The sequence below is a fragment of the Somniosus microcephalus genome, chromosome 2, assembly GCF_052327205.1.
Source record: "Somniosus microcephalus isolate GS21.2 chromosome 2, FLI_Smic_1.0, whole genome shotgun sequence".
Taxonomy (NCBI): Eukaryota; Metazoa; Chordata; class Chondrichthyes; order Squaliformes; family Somniosidae; genus Somniosus; species Somniosus microcephalus.
The window spans coordinates 170,293,575-170,311,348 of NC_140988.1; the positions used below are offsets into that span (position 1 = coordinate 170,293,575).

At 52.3% G+C, this 17,774-nt stretch overlaps 1 protein-coding gene across 1 annotated transcript in view; it reads left to right on the forward strand.

Annotated features, from left to right (window-relative positions):
* Positions 1–30: 30 nt before the first annotated feature.
* LOC147123095 (ADP-ribosyl cyclase/cyclic ADP-ribose hydrolase 2-like) overlaps positions 31–17,774 on the forward strand; it is a 137,698-nt gene continuing 119,954 nt past the window's right edge. Inside the window, exon 1 of the mRNA XM_085966296.1 lies at positions 31–2,857. Coding sequence (XP_085822422.1) covers positions 2,691–2,857 — 167 coding nt within the window. The 5' untranslated portion in view covers positions 31–2,690. The remainder of the gene's footprint in view (positions 2,858–17,774) is intronic.

Sequence of the window (17,774 nt, forward strand, 5' to 3'; positions counted from 1 at the left end):
CTTTCTTCCTAAGGATCATCTTAATATTGTACAGAACACAACAGTTTCCTTGGAGAAGAAATGGATTTAATTATGTGAATTTTGCAAGTGTTTATTTACATTGAGTTACAACAACAATGTAAATTTATGTAGCACCTTTAATGTAGTAAAACATCCCAAAGCGCTTAGATAGATATTACAACAATTACAAGGAACCCTAGTAAAACTGAAGTCAATGGGAGTCGGCGGGGCGGGGGGGGGGAAACTCTCCACTGGCTGGAGTCATACCTAGCACAAAGGAAGATGGTTGTTGTGGTTGAAGGTCAATCATCACAGCCCCAGGACATCGCTGCAGAGGTTCCTCAGGCCCAACCATCTTCACCTGCTTCATCAATGACCTTCCCTCCATCACAAGATCAGAAGTGAGGATGTTTGCTGATGACTGCACAGTGTTCAGTGCCATTTGCAACCCCTCAGATAATGATGCAGTCCATGCCCACATGCAACAAGACCTGGACGACATTCAGGCTTGGTCTGATAAGTGGCAAGTAACATTCGCACCACACAAGTGCCAGGCAATGACTATCTCCAACAAGCGAGAGTCTAACCACCATCCCTTGACATTCAACGGCATTACCATCAACATCCTGGGGGTCACCATTGACCAGAAAATTAACTGGACCAGCCACATAAATACTGTGGCAACAAGAGCAGGTCAGAGGCTAGGTATTCTGCAGCGAGTGTCTCACCTCCTGACTCCCCAAAGCCTTTCCAACATCTACAAGGCACAAGTAAGGAGTGTGATGGAATACTCTCCACTTGCCTGGATGAGTGCAGCTCCAACAACACTCAAGAAGCTCGACACCATCCAGGACAAAACAGCCCACTTGATTGGCACCCCATCCACCACCTTAAACATTAACTCCCTCCACCATCAGCGTACCGTAGCTGCAGTGTGTACCATCTACAAGATGCACTGCAGCAACTCACCAAGGCTTCTTCGGCAGCATCTCCCAAACCCGCGACCTCTTCCACCTAGAAGGACAGGGGCAGCAGGCGCATGGGAACACTACCACCTCCAAGTCACACACCATCTGGACTTAGAAATATATCGCTGATCCTTCATCGTCACTGGGTCAAAATCCTGGAACTCCCTCTCTAACAGCACTGTGGGAGTATCTTCACCACACGGACTGCAGCGGTTCAAAAGGCGGCTCACCACCTACTTCTCGAGAGCAATTAGGGATGGGCAATAAATGCTGGCCTTGCCACATCCCATAAACAATTTTTTTTTTTAACTCAGAAACCAGCCATTGAGTCCAACTGGACCATGTTGGTGTTTATCCTCCACTTGAGCAGTGGTCCTAATCCCATCTGCCTGCTCTATTCCCATATCCCTTTTGTCCTTCCCATTGACCAAATATCTAACCAGCTTCTTAAATATAGACGGGGTCTCTGCTTGAGTCATTCTGTTACTGCAGTCCACAGCCTCACAACCCTCTAAGTTCCTCCTCCCCTTTGTCCTAAATCTCTATGTTCCCTCATTCACGACTCCTTAATCATTGAAAATAGTGTTCCTATCTACTCGTTGCCATCCCTTTGCTAATTTTAAACACCTCTTTCAAATCATCCTATAATCTCCTCTTCTAATGAAAACAACCTCAATTTTTCAAGTCTTCATTTTTCTATCTCCTCAGATCAGACAACTTCCTATTTGCACGGTACTCTTTCTATTGCTTCGACATCCTTCCTGTAGTGTGGAGCCCAGGACTGCACATAGTACTCCTGTTTCCATTTCTACCTACCTTACCCCTCCCCCAACTCAGCCAGTCATTCATGTTCTGTGTCTTGTCATTGTCTTCAATCTCTCATTATGCCTCTTGCTATCTCTTGTCATTTAACTAGCTCGTGTATTCCATTTAAGGACTTTACAGGTCAATATGCATCCTCGTGTGTGTGTGTGTGCTTTCTCCTCCCCTTCCCGTTGTTCATTCCTTTGTAAATGCTGTTCATCTGTGATTTCATTCAGTTCTGACAAAAGGGGGAAAAATTCAATTTGTGTCAGTTTTCAGTGCGAAATGGGTGGCGTGATTTGGTGCCAGGACTCAGCCAAATTCTGCAGTGGGCCTCATTTGAATTAAACCAGCGAGCTGCAGATGCCAATCGGACATCCCGATGCATCTCGCCGGCCAGGGCCTTAGGAGTTTCGTCCTGCTCCGAAGCCAAACCGACTCTGTTGTAGATCCCAGGATGGGGCGGGAGGTGAGCCCAGGCCAATAACGACCTACAGTATTTTTGCAGAGCCATGAGGAGCGCTCCTGGCTCCCCAGAAATGAAGCGATTTAAAAAAAAATCTTCTATTTTTGTGGGTTGTCTCCAGTGGTCTCTCTAAGGACCCAGAATAACTGGGTGATGAAAACTGCCTATTTGATGGTGAGCGCATTTATGTCCAATTTTGCCCCCAGTGTTAAATCATCTCTTTCCACAAATGCTGACTGACCTGCTGATGGTTCCAGCATTTTCTGTTTTTATTTGATATTAAACATCTGTTGTTTTAATAGTTTTTCAGTAGTTAATTATTAAATGTATCTTGCCACTTTAAGTTTTTTCCATTATACAATTCTGATATGCTCAAGGACTAGTGAGAGTGCAGACGTGTAACTTTTACTGCAAGAGCTTTGTTGAAATTGAGAGCCTCTTAAGTTTTCAAAATGCCGAAATGGAGCATGGTTCTGTTTGGAATCCTATTGATGGGTTGCTCAGCTCCAGTAGGTGCAGCGGTGAAGTCATGGCACGGAACTGGTACTGTTCACAACTTGGAAGAGATCATAATTGGCAGATGCTACAACTACATCAGAGTAGTGAATCCTACAGTAGGGTAAGCCCATGTTTCTTTGTAATATATTAATGGAAATACAGATTGGCACGGCCCTTTGGACCAGTAGCCACACCTTCTTCGTCAATAGGCAGCTTTTAACTGTCATGGACAAAATGCATGATGACAAAGTTGACTGCCAAGCATAGTGGTTGATGGCCCCTGTGCTGCGAGTGGTTTGGCCAAAGGGGCACAGCTAGAAGAAAATTGCCAGTCATGAAGCCATTGATAAATATAATGAAAAGCTGAGGCCCCAGTAGAGATTACTGAGGGACACCACTAGTCAAATCCTGCCAATTGGAGTATGTAACCATTATCCGTACTCTTGACACCTACCTCCCATGTCAAAAAGTTGCCTCCATTCTATGCATTTTCATTTTTGCTAACAGTCCCTTGTGTAGAACCTTATCGAATGCCTTCTGGAAGTCCATATAAATAACATCCATAGACACTCCCTTATCTACCGTGTTCGTGACCTCAAAAAATTCAAATAGGTTAGTTAGACATGACTTCCCCTTTACAAATCTATGCTGGCTCTCTGATCAGTTCATATTTGTCCAAGTGCTCAGTCACTCTGTCCCTAATAACAGATTCATTAGGGACAGAGTGCCAGGAGCCACAGACATGGGACCTGTCCAACTCACACCAAGTCCCGTTCACCCATCACCTCTGTGCTCGCTGACCTACATTGGTTCCTGGTTAAACAATGCCTCGATTTTAAAATTCTCAGCCTCGTTTTCAAATCCCTCCATGGCCTCACCCCTCCCTATCTCTGTAATCTCCTCCAGCCCCACAACCCCCTGAAATATCTGTGCTCCTCTAATTCTGGCCTCTTGAGCATCCCTGATTATAATCGCTCAACCATTGGTGGCTGTGCCTTCAGCTGCCTGGGCTTTAAGCTCTGGAATTCCCTCCCTAAACCCCTCTCTCTTTCCTCCTTTTAAGATACTGTTTAAAACCTACCTCTTTGCCCAAGCTTTTAGTCATTTGCCCTAATTTCTCCTTGTGTGGCTTGGTGTCAAATTTTGTTTTATAACGCTCCTGTGAAGCGGCTTGGAACATTTTGCTATATTAAAGATGCTATATAAATACAAGTTGTTGTTGTAAGGCTAGTGCATTGAAAGAAAGTCTTGCATTGAATTGTATTTGAAACACAAATACACTTAGTGTTCCAGCGCACAGCTGTGTTATCTATTCACGAGGGGGTGGGATCATAGTGAGACAGAAAACGACTGGAGAATCTTGCAGCTATCATTGGCTCTTAAGGTGTTCTTCAGATTGTTCTGCCGTAATATATCAGATGCTCCAAAGATATGCAGAGTAATTGCAAGGAAGCAGGCTACATTTTTCTCGTGAGGAGTGCATAGAACAATGTGGCTTTATTTGAGATCTCAGAATGTCGTAAAGCTCAGGAAAACAACTTATGTTGCTTTTGTCGATTTTTAAAGGATGACCTGTTGCCTTGGTAGTCCTCCTAAACGTGCTGGACGCTCTGGGAGTACATGTCCGCGCTGGATTGGATATGTAGCTGCGTTCCTCTTGGAATAGAGCATGCAATTTGTATTTGGCAACCCAAAACACTACAGGTGTGGATTTCTCAGCAGCTTCATTTGGAGACACTCCAACATGATCACACGTCACTGTGCTTGTCTGACATGACCTGACTAACCAAAAGAAACGTTGGCAAGAAGAGAGCTGAATGACGAAAACTTTGTTAAATCCACAATAAACGCAGAGCTTTGTTCGGCTTCAGAAGTAACTCTTGTTAAGTTACAGCTGCTGCCAAAAGCACCTTTTCTTCATGTTAGGCCCTTTTGACAGTAAGCGATTCCATTTCTGTACTATGTTTTGCAGCTTTGTAACTTTTAGAACAATTCTGTTCAATCTTTAACTTGCTTTTTACCTCTTCATTCAGCCACTATGGTCTTGATATTTTTCTCCTTTTTAAAAAATCTTTTATTGCCATGAATCTAATAAAGATTCAAACCTAAAGATAAGTGGGTTAACACCTCAGTTAAAGTAGCAGAGATCGGAAATGAAAACAGAAAATGCTGGAAATACTCAGCAGGTCAGGCAGCATCTGTGGAGAGAGAGAAACAGAGTTAACGTTTCAGGTCGATGACCCTTCATCAGAACTGGAAAAAGCTGGAGATGGAACAGATTTTAAGCAAGTGCAGGGGCAGGGAAAGGGGGGAGGGGAGGAATGAACAAAAGGGAAGGTCTGTGATGGGGTGGAAGGCAGGAGAGATCAAGAGACATTAAGAGATGGTGCAAGGCAAAAGGAGATGGTAATGGGACAAGTTAAGAAACAAAAGATGGCTCTAGATGAGGTAAATGGCACTGGCAGAATGAAAGACAGCTGCCATGTGCAAGAGAGAAAAACATTTTGGCCTAGAAATTGGGTTGTGGGCTCGCCAGGGCTGTAGCGGCAGAAATTTTGCGCCAGCGTTAATGCGGCAGCGCCCGACGAAAATTCGGTTGCGCCGGCCCCAGAGGGCGGCGGGCGCTAAAGGAGGGTTTTAGCGCCTGAAAACTGGCGTTGAATTGGGTTTCCCGGCGCTAATCCCCCGCTGCGGCACCCGATGCGGTGCGGCAGGCTGGGGAACTGCAGGCCTCCTCCTTCTGTTAAGGAGGAGCTGCCTGCAGCCGACAACTGTCCGGCGGATTCCCCCGACATCTGAGCCCGGCACCTCGGGGAAGTGCCGGGCTCGCAGCACACACTCATCAGGGCCGCGGGGGGGGTGATGCAGGAGTCCGGGAAGGGAGGTGCGGGCAGGCGGCCGCCGGGAACGCGGCCGGCCGCCGCTCCACCTTTATGCGCCGGCGCAAAGGCGTGTAAGAACACTTTTCACATTCGTTAGTTGCGCCTGCCACGGGCGAGGCGGGCGCAACTGAATTTGGGCTTGGGGCCGGGTTACCACGGCAACCGGGACGCTGCGCACACCGATGACGTAATCGGTGCCGGCGCAGCGCTACCGGCTAACGCCGATGGTAAGGCCCAAGTCAATTTGCAAAACAGCTATAAGTCCGGCGCAAGGCCCTCTAGCGCCACTAATTGGGCGCTAAGCCCACTCAATTTCTAGGCCTTTATAAATAAAATAAATGGAGAGAAGGGGGTTAGGGCAGAGGTTATGGTCTGAAATTGTTAAACTCTATGTTGAGTTCAGAAGGCTGTAAAGTGCCTAATCGAAAGATCAGGTGCTGTTCCTCGAGCTTACGTTGAGCTTCATCGGAACAGTGTAAGAGGCCAAGGACGGTGAGGTCTGAGTGGGAGTGGAGTGGAGAATTAAAGTGACAGGCGACCGGAAGCTCGGGTTCACCCTTACGGACTGAATGGAGGTGTTCCGCAAAGCAGTCACCCAATCTGCATTCGGTCTCCCCAATGTAGAGGAGACCGCATCATGAGCAGCGAATACAGTATACTAAATTGCAAGAAGTACAAGTAAATCGCTGTTTCACCTGGAAGGAGTGTTTAGGGCCCTGGACAGTGGGAAGGGTGAAGGTAAAAAGGCATGTGTTGCATCTCCTGCGCTTGCATGGAAGGTGCCGGGCGAAGGGGAAGGGGTGTTGGGGGTAATAGAGGAGTGGACCAGGGTGTTGCGGAGGGAGCGGTCCCTTTGGAATGCTGAAAGGGGAGGTGAGGGGAAGGTGTGTTTGGTGGTGGGATCACGCTGGAAATGGCGGAGGATGATCCGTTGAATGTGGAGGCTGGTGGGGTGAAAGGTGAGGACAAGGGGAACCCTATCGTGGTTCCGGCAGGGAGGGGAAGGGGTGAGAGCAGAAGTGCGGGAAATAGAACGGACACAGTCAAGGGCCGTGTTAACCACAGTAGAGGGGAATCCTCGGTTGAGGAAAAAGGAAGACATGTCGGAAGCACTAGTATGGAAGGTGGCTTCGTCAGAGCAGATGCGACGGAGAAACTGGGAGAATGGAATAGAGTCCTTAGGAATAGAGATCGGAATTTGATACAAGCTCATCTGGCATTCATGCTATAAAGTTGTTGACAATCATTTCTATCCTGTATTTCCCTATCCCATAACTTGTTACCTTTAATGTTCCAGCACAGAGATTTGCACAACAAAAGCACTTACCAGAAATTCAAGTGCACATTTCCCCATGGTTTTCCATACAATAAAATTGATTAATTTTGTCCATTAAAATTAATGGAGAACCATGGAAATGTGTGCCTGAATTCCAAATACACACTCCCAGCGTTCAAAGTTCTCAGGAGTGCTAAAGACAAAAATTAACTCAATAAAGCAACAACAGCAACTTGCATTTATATAGCGCCTTTAACGTAGTAAAATGTTCTCGGGCGCTTCACAGGAGTGTCCGGCAATGCCTCAATTTTTAAATTCTCATCCTTGTTTCCAAATCCCTTGATGGCCTCATGCCTCCCTATCTCTAACCTCCTCCAGCCCTACAACCCTCCGAGATCTCTGCGCTCCTAATATTCTGGCCTCTTACGCACTATGTTCCCTCTAAGGTGCGGGGCCACGCACGGATCTGTAAGCTCCCGCACACTTAAATTCTCAGGCCGCACACTGGACAGTTGGAGCGGGGTGGGAGAGGCGCAATACTGAACTAACAGGAAAAAGTCAGAGCGCTGAGAGAATGGCCTGGGAACCTCACAGAGCCGATCTGAAGTGGAACGGCATTTGTTAAGAGCCCTGGAACCTGGCAAGCATTGTCTCGGATGATAGTTGAATAATGGCGGCCATAGGACCCACAATTCTCTGCGCCCCAGCAACCGCTCTATCTTCCCTGCTGAGCATGTGCATGCTCCCCAGGGCCGCAGTGAATTCAAAAGCGAGACATAGTTGGATTCAGTGCAACCGGGAGGCGCTGGACTGGCGGCTCGCACTTGTTGCTGAGGCCTGCGCTTCAGTTTCCTGGACCTGCTTCTCGCAGGAAGGCAGTCTTCAGCCGCACTGTGGATCAGCACACCGCAGGAGTCTGACCGATAACAGAAGATAGGAGCAGGAGTAGGCCATTCGGCCCCTCGAGCCTGCTCCGCCATTCAATGAGATCATGGCTGATCATCCAAATTCAGTACCCTGTCCCTGCCTTCTCCCCATATCCCTTGATCCCTTTAGCCTTAAGAAATATATCTAACTCCTTCTTGAATATATTTAACTAGCTGGGGGTGCCCAGCGGTGCCGAGGCTTTTTTGAGGACCTGTTGTTGTTGGAAGAGAGAGAGAGAGCGACTGGGGGGGAAGAGAGAGCGCGACTGGGGGGGAAGAGAGAGCGCGACTGGGGGGGAAGAGAGAGCGCGACTGGGGGGGAAGAGAGAGTGCGACTGGGGGGGAAAAGAGAGTGACTGGGGGGAAAGAGAGAGCAACTGGGGGGAAGAGAGAGAGCGACTGGGGGGAAGAGAGAGCGACGGGGCGAAGAGAGCGACGGGGGAAGAGAGAGCGCGAGACTGGGGGGGAAGAGAGAGAGCGCGAGAGACTGGGGGGAAGAGAGAGAGCGAGAGACTGGGGGGAAGAGAGCGAGAGACTGGGGGGAAGAGAGAGCGAGAGACTGGGGGGGAAGAGAGAGCGAGAGACTGGGGGGGAAGAGAGAGAGCGAGAGACTGGGGGGGAAGAGAGAGCGAGAGACGGGGAAGAGAGAGAGCGAGAGACTGGGGGAAGAGAGAGCGAGAGACTGGGGGGAAGAGAGAGAGCGAGAGACTGGGGGGAAGAGAGAGAGCGAGAGACTGGGGGGGAAGAGAGAGCGAGAGACTGGGGGAAGAGAGAGAGCGAGAGACTGGGGGGGAAGAGAGAGAGCGAGAGACTGGGGGGGAAGAGAGAGAGCGAGAGACTGGGGGGGAAGAGAGCGAGAGACTGGGGGGAAGAGAGCGAGAGACTGGGGGGAAGAGAGCGAGAGACTGGGGGGAAGAGAGAGCGAGAGACTGGGGGGAAGAGAGAGCGAGAGACTGGGGGGAAGAGAGAGCAAGAGACTGGGGGGAAGAGAGAGCGAGAGACGGGGAAGAGAGAGCGACTGGGGGGAAGGGGAAGGGGGGAGCAGGAGGGGGGAGAAGGGGGGCAGGTGGAGGAGGGAGGGAGGACAGAGGGAAGGAGAGAGACAGAGGGAAGGAGAGAGAGACAGAGAGAGGGGGAAGGAGAGAGAGACAGAGAGAGAGGGAAGGAGAGAGAGAGAGGGAAGGAGAGACAGACAGACAGAGGGAAGGAGAGAGAGAGACTGGGGGAAAGAGAGAGAGAGACGGGGAGAGAGAAAGAGTAGAGAGACTGGGGGAGAGGGAGAGCGCGAGAGACTGGGGGGAAGAGAGAGAGCGAGAGACTGGGGGGAAGAGAGAGCGCGAGAGACTGGGGGGAAGAGAGACAGCGAGAGATGGGGGGAAGAGAGACAGCGAGAGATGGGGGAAGAGAGAGAGCGAGAGACTGGGGGGGAAGAGAGAGCGAGAGACTGGGGGGGGAAGAGAGAGCGAGAGACTGGGGGGGAAGAGAGAGCGAGAGACTGGGGGGGGAAGAGAGAGCGAGAGACTGGGGGGGAAGAGTGAGAGCGAGAGACTGGGGGGAAGAGAGAGCGAGAGACGGGGAAAGAGAGAGCGAGAGACTGGGGGGGACGAGAGAGCGAGAGACTGGGGGGGAAGAGAGAGCGAGAGACTAGGGGGAAGAGGGAGCGAGAGACTGGGGGGAAGAGAGAGAGCGAGAGACTGGGGGGAAGAGAGAGCGAGAGACTGGGGGGAAGAGAGAGCGCGAGACTGGGGGGAAGAGAGAGCGCGAGACTGGGGGGAAGAGAGAGAGCGCGAGACTGGGGGGAAGAGAGAGCGCGAGAGACTGGGGGGAAGAGAGAGAGCACGAGAGACTGGGGGGAAGAGAGAGAGCGTGAGATTGGGGGGAAGAGAGAGCGCGAGAGACTGGGGGGAAGAGAGAGCGAGAGACGGGGGAACAGAGAGAGCGAGAGACTGGGGGAAGAGAGAGAGCGAGAGACGAGGGGAAGAGAGAGAGAGCGAGAGACTGGGGGGGAAGAGAGAGAGAGCGAGAGACTGGGGGGGAAGAGAGCGAGAGACTGGGGGGGAAGAGAGAGAGCGCGAGACTGGGGGGAAGAGAGAGAGCGAGAGACTGGGGGGAAGAGAGAGAGAGCGAGAGACTGGGGGGAAGAGAGAGAGCGTGAGATTGGGGGGAAGAGAGAGCGCGAGAGACTGGGGGGAAGAGAGAGCGAGAGACGGGGGAACAGAGAGAGCGAGAGACTGGGGGAAGAGAGAGAGCGAGAGACGAGGGGAAGAGAGAGAGAGCGAGAGACTGGGGGGGAAGAGAGAGAGAGCGAGAGACTGGGGGGGAAGAGAGCGAGAGACTGGGGGGGAAGAGAGAGAGCGCGAGACTGGGGGGAAGAGAGAGAGCGAGAGACTGGGGGGAAGAGAGAGAGAGCGAGAGACTGGGGGGAAGAGAGAGAGCGCGAGAGACTGGGGGGAAGAGAGAGAGCGCGAGAGACTGGGGGGAAGAGAGAGAGCGCGAGAGACTGGGGGGAAGAGAGAGAGCGAGAGATTGGGGGGAAGAGAGAGAGCGCGAGAGACTGGGGGGAAGAGAGAGAGCGCGAGAGACTGGGGAAGAGAGAGAGCGCGAGAGACTGGGGGGAAGAGAGAGAGCGCGAGAGACTGGGGGAAGAGAGAGAGCGAGAGACTGGGGGGAAGAGAGAGCGCGAGAGACTGGGGGGAAGAGAGAGAGCGAGAGACTGGGGGGAAGAGAGAGAGCGTGAGACTGGGGGGAAGAGAGAGCGCGAGAGACTGGGGGAAGAGAGCGAGAGATGGAACAGAGAGAGCGAGAGACTGGGGGGAAGAGAGAGAGCGAGAGACTGGGGGGAAGAGAGAGAGCGCGAGACTGGGGGGAAGAGAGAGCGCGAGAGACTGGGGGGAAGAGAGAGCGTGAGACTGGGGGGAAGAGAGAGCGAGAGACTGGGGGGAAGAGAGAGAGCGAGAGACTGGGGGGACTAGAGAGAGCGACTGGGGGGAAGGGGGACGGGGGAAGAGAGAGCGAGAGACTGGGGGGAAGAGAGAGAGCGAGAGACTGGGGGGAAGAGAGAGAGCGAGAGACTGGGGGGAAGAGAGAGCGAGAGACTGGGGGAAGAGAGAGAGCGAGAGACTGGGGGAAGAGAGAGAGCGAGAGACTGGGGGAAGAGAGAGAGCGAGAGACTGGGGGGGAAGAGAGAGCGAGAGACTGGGGGGGAAGAGAGAGCGAGAGACTGGGGGGGAAGAGAGCGAGAGACTGGGGGGGAAGAGAGCGAGAGACTGGGGGGAAGAGAGCGAGAGACTGGGGGGAAGAGAGCGAGAGACTGGGGGGAAGAGAGAGCGAGAGACTGGGGGGAAGAGAGAGCGAGAGACTGGGGGGAAGAGAGAGCAAGAGACTGGGGGGAAGAGAGAGCGAGAGACGGGGAAGAGAGAGCGACTGGGGGGAAGGGGAAGGGGGGAGCAGGAGGGGGGAGAAGGGGGGCAGGTGGAGGAGGGAGGGAGGACAGAGGGAAGGAGAGAGAGAGAGGGAAGGAGAGACAGACAGACAGAGGGGGAAGGAGAGAGAGAGACTGGGGGAAAGAGAGAGAGAGACTGGGGGAGAGGGAGAGCGCGAGAGACTGGGGGGGAAGAGAGAGAGCGAGAGACTGGGGGGAAGAGAGAGCGCGAGAGACTGGGGGGAAGAGAGACAGCGAGAGATGGGGGGAAGAGAGACAGCGAGAGATGGGGGAAGAGAGAGAGCGAGAGACTGGGGGGGAAGAGAGAGCGAGAGACTGGGGGGGGGAGAGCGAGAGACTGGGGGGGAAGAGAGAGCGAGAGACTGGGGGGGAAGAGAGAGCGAGAGACTGGGGGGGGAAGAGTGAGAGCGAGAGACTGGGGGGGAAGAGAGAGCGAGAGACTAGGGGGAAGAGGGAGCGAGAGACTGGGGGGAAGAGAGAGAGCGAGAGACTGGGGGGAAGAGAGAGCGAGAGACTGGGGGGGAAGAGAGAGCGAGAGACTGGGGGGAAGAGAGAGCGCGAGACTGGGGGGAAGAGAGAGAGCGCGAGACTGGGGGGAAGAGAGAGCGCGAGAGACTGGGGGGAAGAGAGAGAGCACGAGAGACTGGGGGGAAGAGAGAGAGCGTGAGATTGGGGGGAAGAGAGAGCGCGAGAGACTGGGGGGAAGAGAGAGCGAGAGACGGGGGAACAGAGAGAGCGAGAGACTGGGGGAAGAGAGAGCGAGAGACGAGGGGAAGAGAGAGAGAGCGAGAGACTGGGGGGGAAGAGAGCGAGAGACTGGGGGGGAAGAGAGAGAGCGCGAGACTGGGGGGAAGAGAGAGAGCGAGAGACTGGGGGGAAGAGAGAGAGAGCGAGAGACTGGGGGGAAGAGAGAGAGCGCGAGAGACTGGGGGGAAGAGAGAGAGCGCGAGAGACTGGGGGGAAGAGAGAGAGTGCGAGAGACTGGGGGGAAGAGAGAGCGCGAGAGACTGGGGGAAGAGAGAGAGCGTGAGACTGGGGGGAAGAGAGAGAGCGAGAGACTGGGGGGGAAGAGAGAGAGCGAGAGACTGGGGGGGAAGAGAGAGAGCGAGAGACGGGGGAAGAGAGAGAGCGAGAGTCTGGGGGGAAGAGAGAGAGCGAGAGATTGGGGGGAAGAGAGAGAGCGCGAGAGACTGGGGGGAAGAGAGAGAGCGCGAGAGACTGGGGGGGAAGAGAGAGAGCGAGAGACTGGGGGGAAGAGAGAGAGCGAGAGACTGGGGGGAAGAGAGAGAGCGCGAGACTGGGGGGAAGAGAGAGAGCGCGAGACTGGGGGGAAGAGAGAGAGCGCGAGAGACTGGGGGGAAGAGAGAGAGCGCGAGAGACTGGGGGGAAGAGAGAGAGCGAGAGACTGGGGGGAAGAGAGAGCGCGAGAGACTGGGGGGAAGAGAGAGAGCGTGAGACTGGGGGGAAGAGAGAGCGCGAGAGACTGGGGGAAGAGAGCGAGAGATGGAACAGAGAGAGCGAGAGACTGGGGGGAAGAGAGAGAGCGAGAGACTGGGGGGAAGAGAGAGAGCGCGAGACTGGGGGGAAGAGAGAGAGCGCGAGACTGGGGGGAAGAGGGAGCGTGAGACTGGGGGGAAGAGAGAGCGAGAGACTGGGGGGAAGAGAGAGAGCGAGAGACTGGGGGGACTAGAGAGAGCGAGAGACTGGGGGGAAGGGGGACGGGGGGAAGAGAGAGCGAGAGACTGGGGGGAAGAGAGAGAGCGCGAGAGACTGGGGGGAAGAGAGAGCGTGAGACTGGGGGGAAGAGAGAGCGTGAGAGACGGGGGAAGAGAGAGAGCGAGAGACCGGGGGGAAGAGAGAGAGTGAGAGACCGGGGGGAAGAGAGAGAGCGAGAGACCGGGGGGAAGAGAGAGAGTGAGAGACCGGGGGGAAGAGAGAGAGCGAGAGACCGGGGGGAAGAGAGAGAGCGAGAGACTGGGGGGAAGAGAGAGAGCGAGAGACTGGGGGGAAGAGAGAGCGAGAGACTGGGGGGAAGAGAGAGCGAGAGACTGGGGGGAAGAGAGAGAGCGAGAGACTGGGGGGACTAGAGAGAGCGACTGGGGGGAAGGGGGAGGGGGGGGAACAGGGAGGGAGGGAAGGGGGGGCAGGTGGGGGAGGGAAGGAGGGGGAGGGGGGACAGAGGGAAGGAGAGAAAGAGAGAGAGGGAAGGAGAGAGAGACAGAGAGGGAAGGAGAGAGAGACAGAGAGAAAGGGAAGGAGAGAGAGACAGACAGACAGAGAGGGAAGGAGAGAGAGAGACTGGGGGAGAGAGAGAGATGGGGAGAGAGAAAGAGTAGAGAGACTGGGGGAGAGAGAGAGAGAGAGACTGGGGAGATATAGAGAGAGAGACTGAGGGGGGAGAGAGAGAGCAACTTGGGGAGAGAGAGAGTAGAGAGACTGGGGGGGGGGGAGAGAGAGAGACGGGAGAGAGAGAGTAGAGAGACTGGGGAGAGAGAGAGAGACGGGAGAGAGAGAGTAGAGTGACGGGGAGAGAGAAGAGAGAGACTGGGGGAGAAAGCGACTGAGGGGGGAGAGAGAGACTGGGGAGATAGAGAGAGAGAGAGTGACTGAGGGGGAGAGAGAGAGTAGAGAGACTGGGGGGAGGGAAGGGGGGGCAGGTGGGGGAGGGAAGGAGGGGGAGGGGGGACAGAGGGAAGGAGAGAAAGAGAGAGAGGGAAGGAGAGAGAGACAGAGAGGGAAGGAGAGAGAGACAGAGAGAAAGGGAAGGAGAGAGAGACAGACAGACAGAGAGGGAAGGAGAGAGAGAGACTGGGGGAGAGAGAGAGATGGGGAGAGAGAAAGAGTAGAGAGACTGGGGGAGAGAGAGAGAGAGAGACTGGGGAGATATAGAGAGAGAGACTGAGGGGGGAGAGAGAGAGCAACTTGGGGAGAGAGAGAGTAGAGAGACTGGGGGGGGGAGAGAGAGAGACGGGAGAGAGAGAGTAGAGAGACTGGGGAGAGAGAGAGAGACGGGAGAGAGAGAGTAGAGTGACGGGGAGAGAGAAGAGAGAGACTGGGGGAGAAAGCGACTGAGGGGGGAGAGAGAGACTGGGGAGATAGAGAGAGAGAGAGTGACTGAGGGGGAGAGAGAGAGTAGAGAGACTGGGGGGGGGAGAGAGAGAGTGGGGAGAGAGAAAGAGAGACTGGGGGAGAGAGAGACTGGGGGAGAGAGACGGGGGGTAGAGAGAGAGACCGGCGGGGGGGGGGGAGAGAGAGAGAGACCGGGGTGGGGGGTGGGGGGGAGAGAGAGAGAGACTGAGGGGAGAGAGAGAGAGATGGTGAGAGAGAGGAGGGAGAGGGAGAGAGTGGGGGAGAGAGAGGGAGAGAGTGGGGGAGAGTGAGAGACTGGGGGAGAGAGAGACTGGGGGAGAGAGAGACTGGGGGAGAGAGAGACTGGGGGAGAGAGAGACTGGAGGGGAGAGAGAGAGAGACTGGGGAGAGAGAGAGACTGGAGGGGAGAGAGAGAGATTGGGGGAGAGAGAGAGACTGGGGGAAGAGAGAGAGACTGGGAGAGAGAGAGATTGGGGGAGAGAGAGAGCCACTGAGGGGAGAGAGAGACTGGGGATAGAGAGAGAGAGACTGAGGGGGGAGAGAGACTGAGGGGGGAGAGAGAGAGCAACTCAGGGGGAGAGAGAGAGACTGGGGGAGGGAGAGAGAGAGCGAGTAGAGAGACTGGGGGGGAGAGAGAGGAGAGAGACTGGGGGAGAGAGAGAGAGACTGGGGGAGAGAGAGACTGGGGGGGAGAGAGAGACTGGGGGAGAGAGAGAGACTGGGGGAGAGAGAGAGACTGGGGGAGAGAGGAGAGGGACTGGGAGAGGGAGAGAGAGAGACGGGGAGAGAGAGGAGAGGGACTGGGGGAGAGAGGAGAGAGACTGGGGAGAGAGAGACGGGGAGAGGGAGAGAGACTGGGGGAGAGAGAGAGAGACAGGGGAAGGGAGAGAGAGACTGGGGAGAGAGAGAGATAGAGAGACTGGGAGAGAGAGATTTGGGGGAGAGAGAGAGAGACTGGAGGAGGGAGAGACTGGAGGAGAGAGAGAGAAGTATGGGGCCCGCTAAATCACCAAAGCTACACTAAATGGGAAAAACACACAATAGAAGCCCTACATGCAGAATTCTGCCGAAGCATCCTTCGCACCCAAAGAAAAACGCCAACAAATGCATGCAGAGCCGAACTAGGCAGATACCCACTGATAATAAACATCCAAAAACGAGCACTAAACTTCCTAAATCACCTCAAATCTAGCTCCCCAGACACCCTTCATTTCAAAGCCTTTCAGACCCAAGAGCTAAACCCAGAAAAGAGTCCCCTGAGTCAGCTGCTACTGAAACTAAGTACTCAGCCGGACCCTGACCAGCCCCAGACCAACACAGCCGTCCAAACACCAATCCGAGTGAACCAAATCATTAAACAATGCAAAGAAACCTACCTGGAACATTGGAACAAAATAACCGAAAGCCAAAGCAGATTAGAATGTTACCGGGCCCTAAAAAGAGAATATAAACTGGCAGACTACCTCACGACCATCAGAGACACAAAACAGAGACAGACCCTCACCAGGTACAGACTAAGCGACCACCAACTGGAAATTGAAAAAGGCAGATACAAGAAATCCTGGCAGCCTAGAGAGAATAGAATATGCGATCAATGTCTGGCCGGCGAGGTTGAAACAGAAATGCATTTCCTCCTAAAATGCGAAAAATTCAACACATCAAGAAACATATTATTCAACAAGCTAAGCCAAACAACCCCAGATTTCAAGGAATTGGATGACCTGTCAAAATTGAGATTAGTCCTGGGAGAAGGAGACAGACCATACCTTGGGGCCAAATATGTAACAACATGTCACAACCTGAGGACTGTTTAAAATTAAGACTGTTTAAAATTAATATTGAACGTACCAAATGAAGTACAAAGACTGTTTAAAATTAATATTGTTTAAAAGTAATATTGTATGCACCCAACAAATGTCAAATCGATTGACACCTACAGAATGTTGGAAAACTGTACCTTTTTGCTATGTAAGCTTTGGCAATATGGTTCTCTGTAAACTTTCATGCCAATAAAGCATTTGAATTGGAATTGGAGAGACGGAGAGAGAGAGAGACTGGAGGAGGGAGAGAACACCAGCATAAGTCACCAGTTCTTTGGGTATGTAAGTTGTATGCTGAATTATTTTGATGAATGCTCTTTTGTAGGCTTATCAAAGTGATGTTGAAGATTGTAATCAGCTTCCTGATAAGGGTCTCAGTGTCACACTCATGTTACAGCATTGCCTTTCCACCTCTGGGAGTTGGGTTTGAATCCATTGTGGAGAGATGAAAAGAAAGTCCCTGTTCTTCTGTTTCGAAAGGCCAGGGCAGTATTACTTAATCACATAACTCTACATGAGTTGTGGAATCATTCTGAAGACTGAAATTTCATAAAAATAAACAGTTTACACAATGAAGTGTTACAGCGAGCTTAAAAGTAATGATAGAGATTCGGGATATTCGACTCTCATGCAATGAAACATTTAAAGAGGCTTAATTTTGAGTGTGTAGTTTCCAAAGGACTCAGACAGAAGACCACTCAATGAAGTGAAGGCAGGAACGTGAATAGTTATATTTTGTTATTATATTTGGAATATATGAATTTTTAGGTTAATATTTCTTTTTTACAAATTTTATCCCGATCGCTAGACGGTGAATGTCTTGGTGAACCTCTTCAGGCAAAACTTTTTTTTTAATGTTTCAATGCAGTGTAATGCAGACAAAGGTGAGCTGTGGCTGTGTAACCCAAGAAGATGATCCTGAACTGGAAATGTTAATGTCAATGAGTGTCTGATTAAAACTGAAAATAATACCAAGGCGGGAGGGAGAGGAAAGCACTTTTTTAAATCTTAATTTAGACCGCAGTTCTACAAGCGCTTTTGCTCCCGTGGAAAGTGGTTTTGGGTGCACTTCAATGAAAAAGTGCTGGTATAACCGAAGAGATAATTGAGGGTACTAAAGGCATGAGTCTCGAACGGGTTTATGTTTACACTGAATGCATGTTTACTCCAGCTTTAGTTTCTCACCTCCTTCCAGCAAATATTGGAAACAAAGTTATTGCTAATGTTTGCTAATAAGAAAACTTACCGACCAAGTCATTTGGTTCAGGCAAAACTTTTTTTTAATGTTTCAATTCATGCGGTTTCATCGGGTGCTTTCCTCCCACCAACAAGTTAAATCTGCTCCTGTGGTTCAGATGGATTAATAAGGCACAGCCAGCATAGATTTGCTAAAGACAAATCCTGTCTGATTGCGATAGCATGGGATGTGTGAGACTTGCCCAAAATATATATTGAAGTGAAGTTCCTTTTCTCCAAACCTCTAGACGTTGACATAATGGCCATCTTTGGTTTAACTGCTAATCAATTTAACCTGAAGTTTCCTGTTACAAAGGAACAGGAGATGACCTGGACAATCTCAGATAGTTAATGTGACCTTGCTAA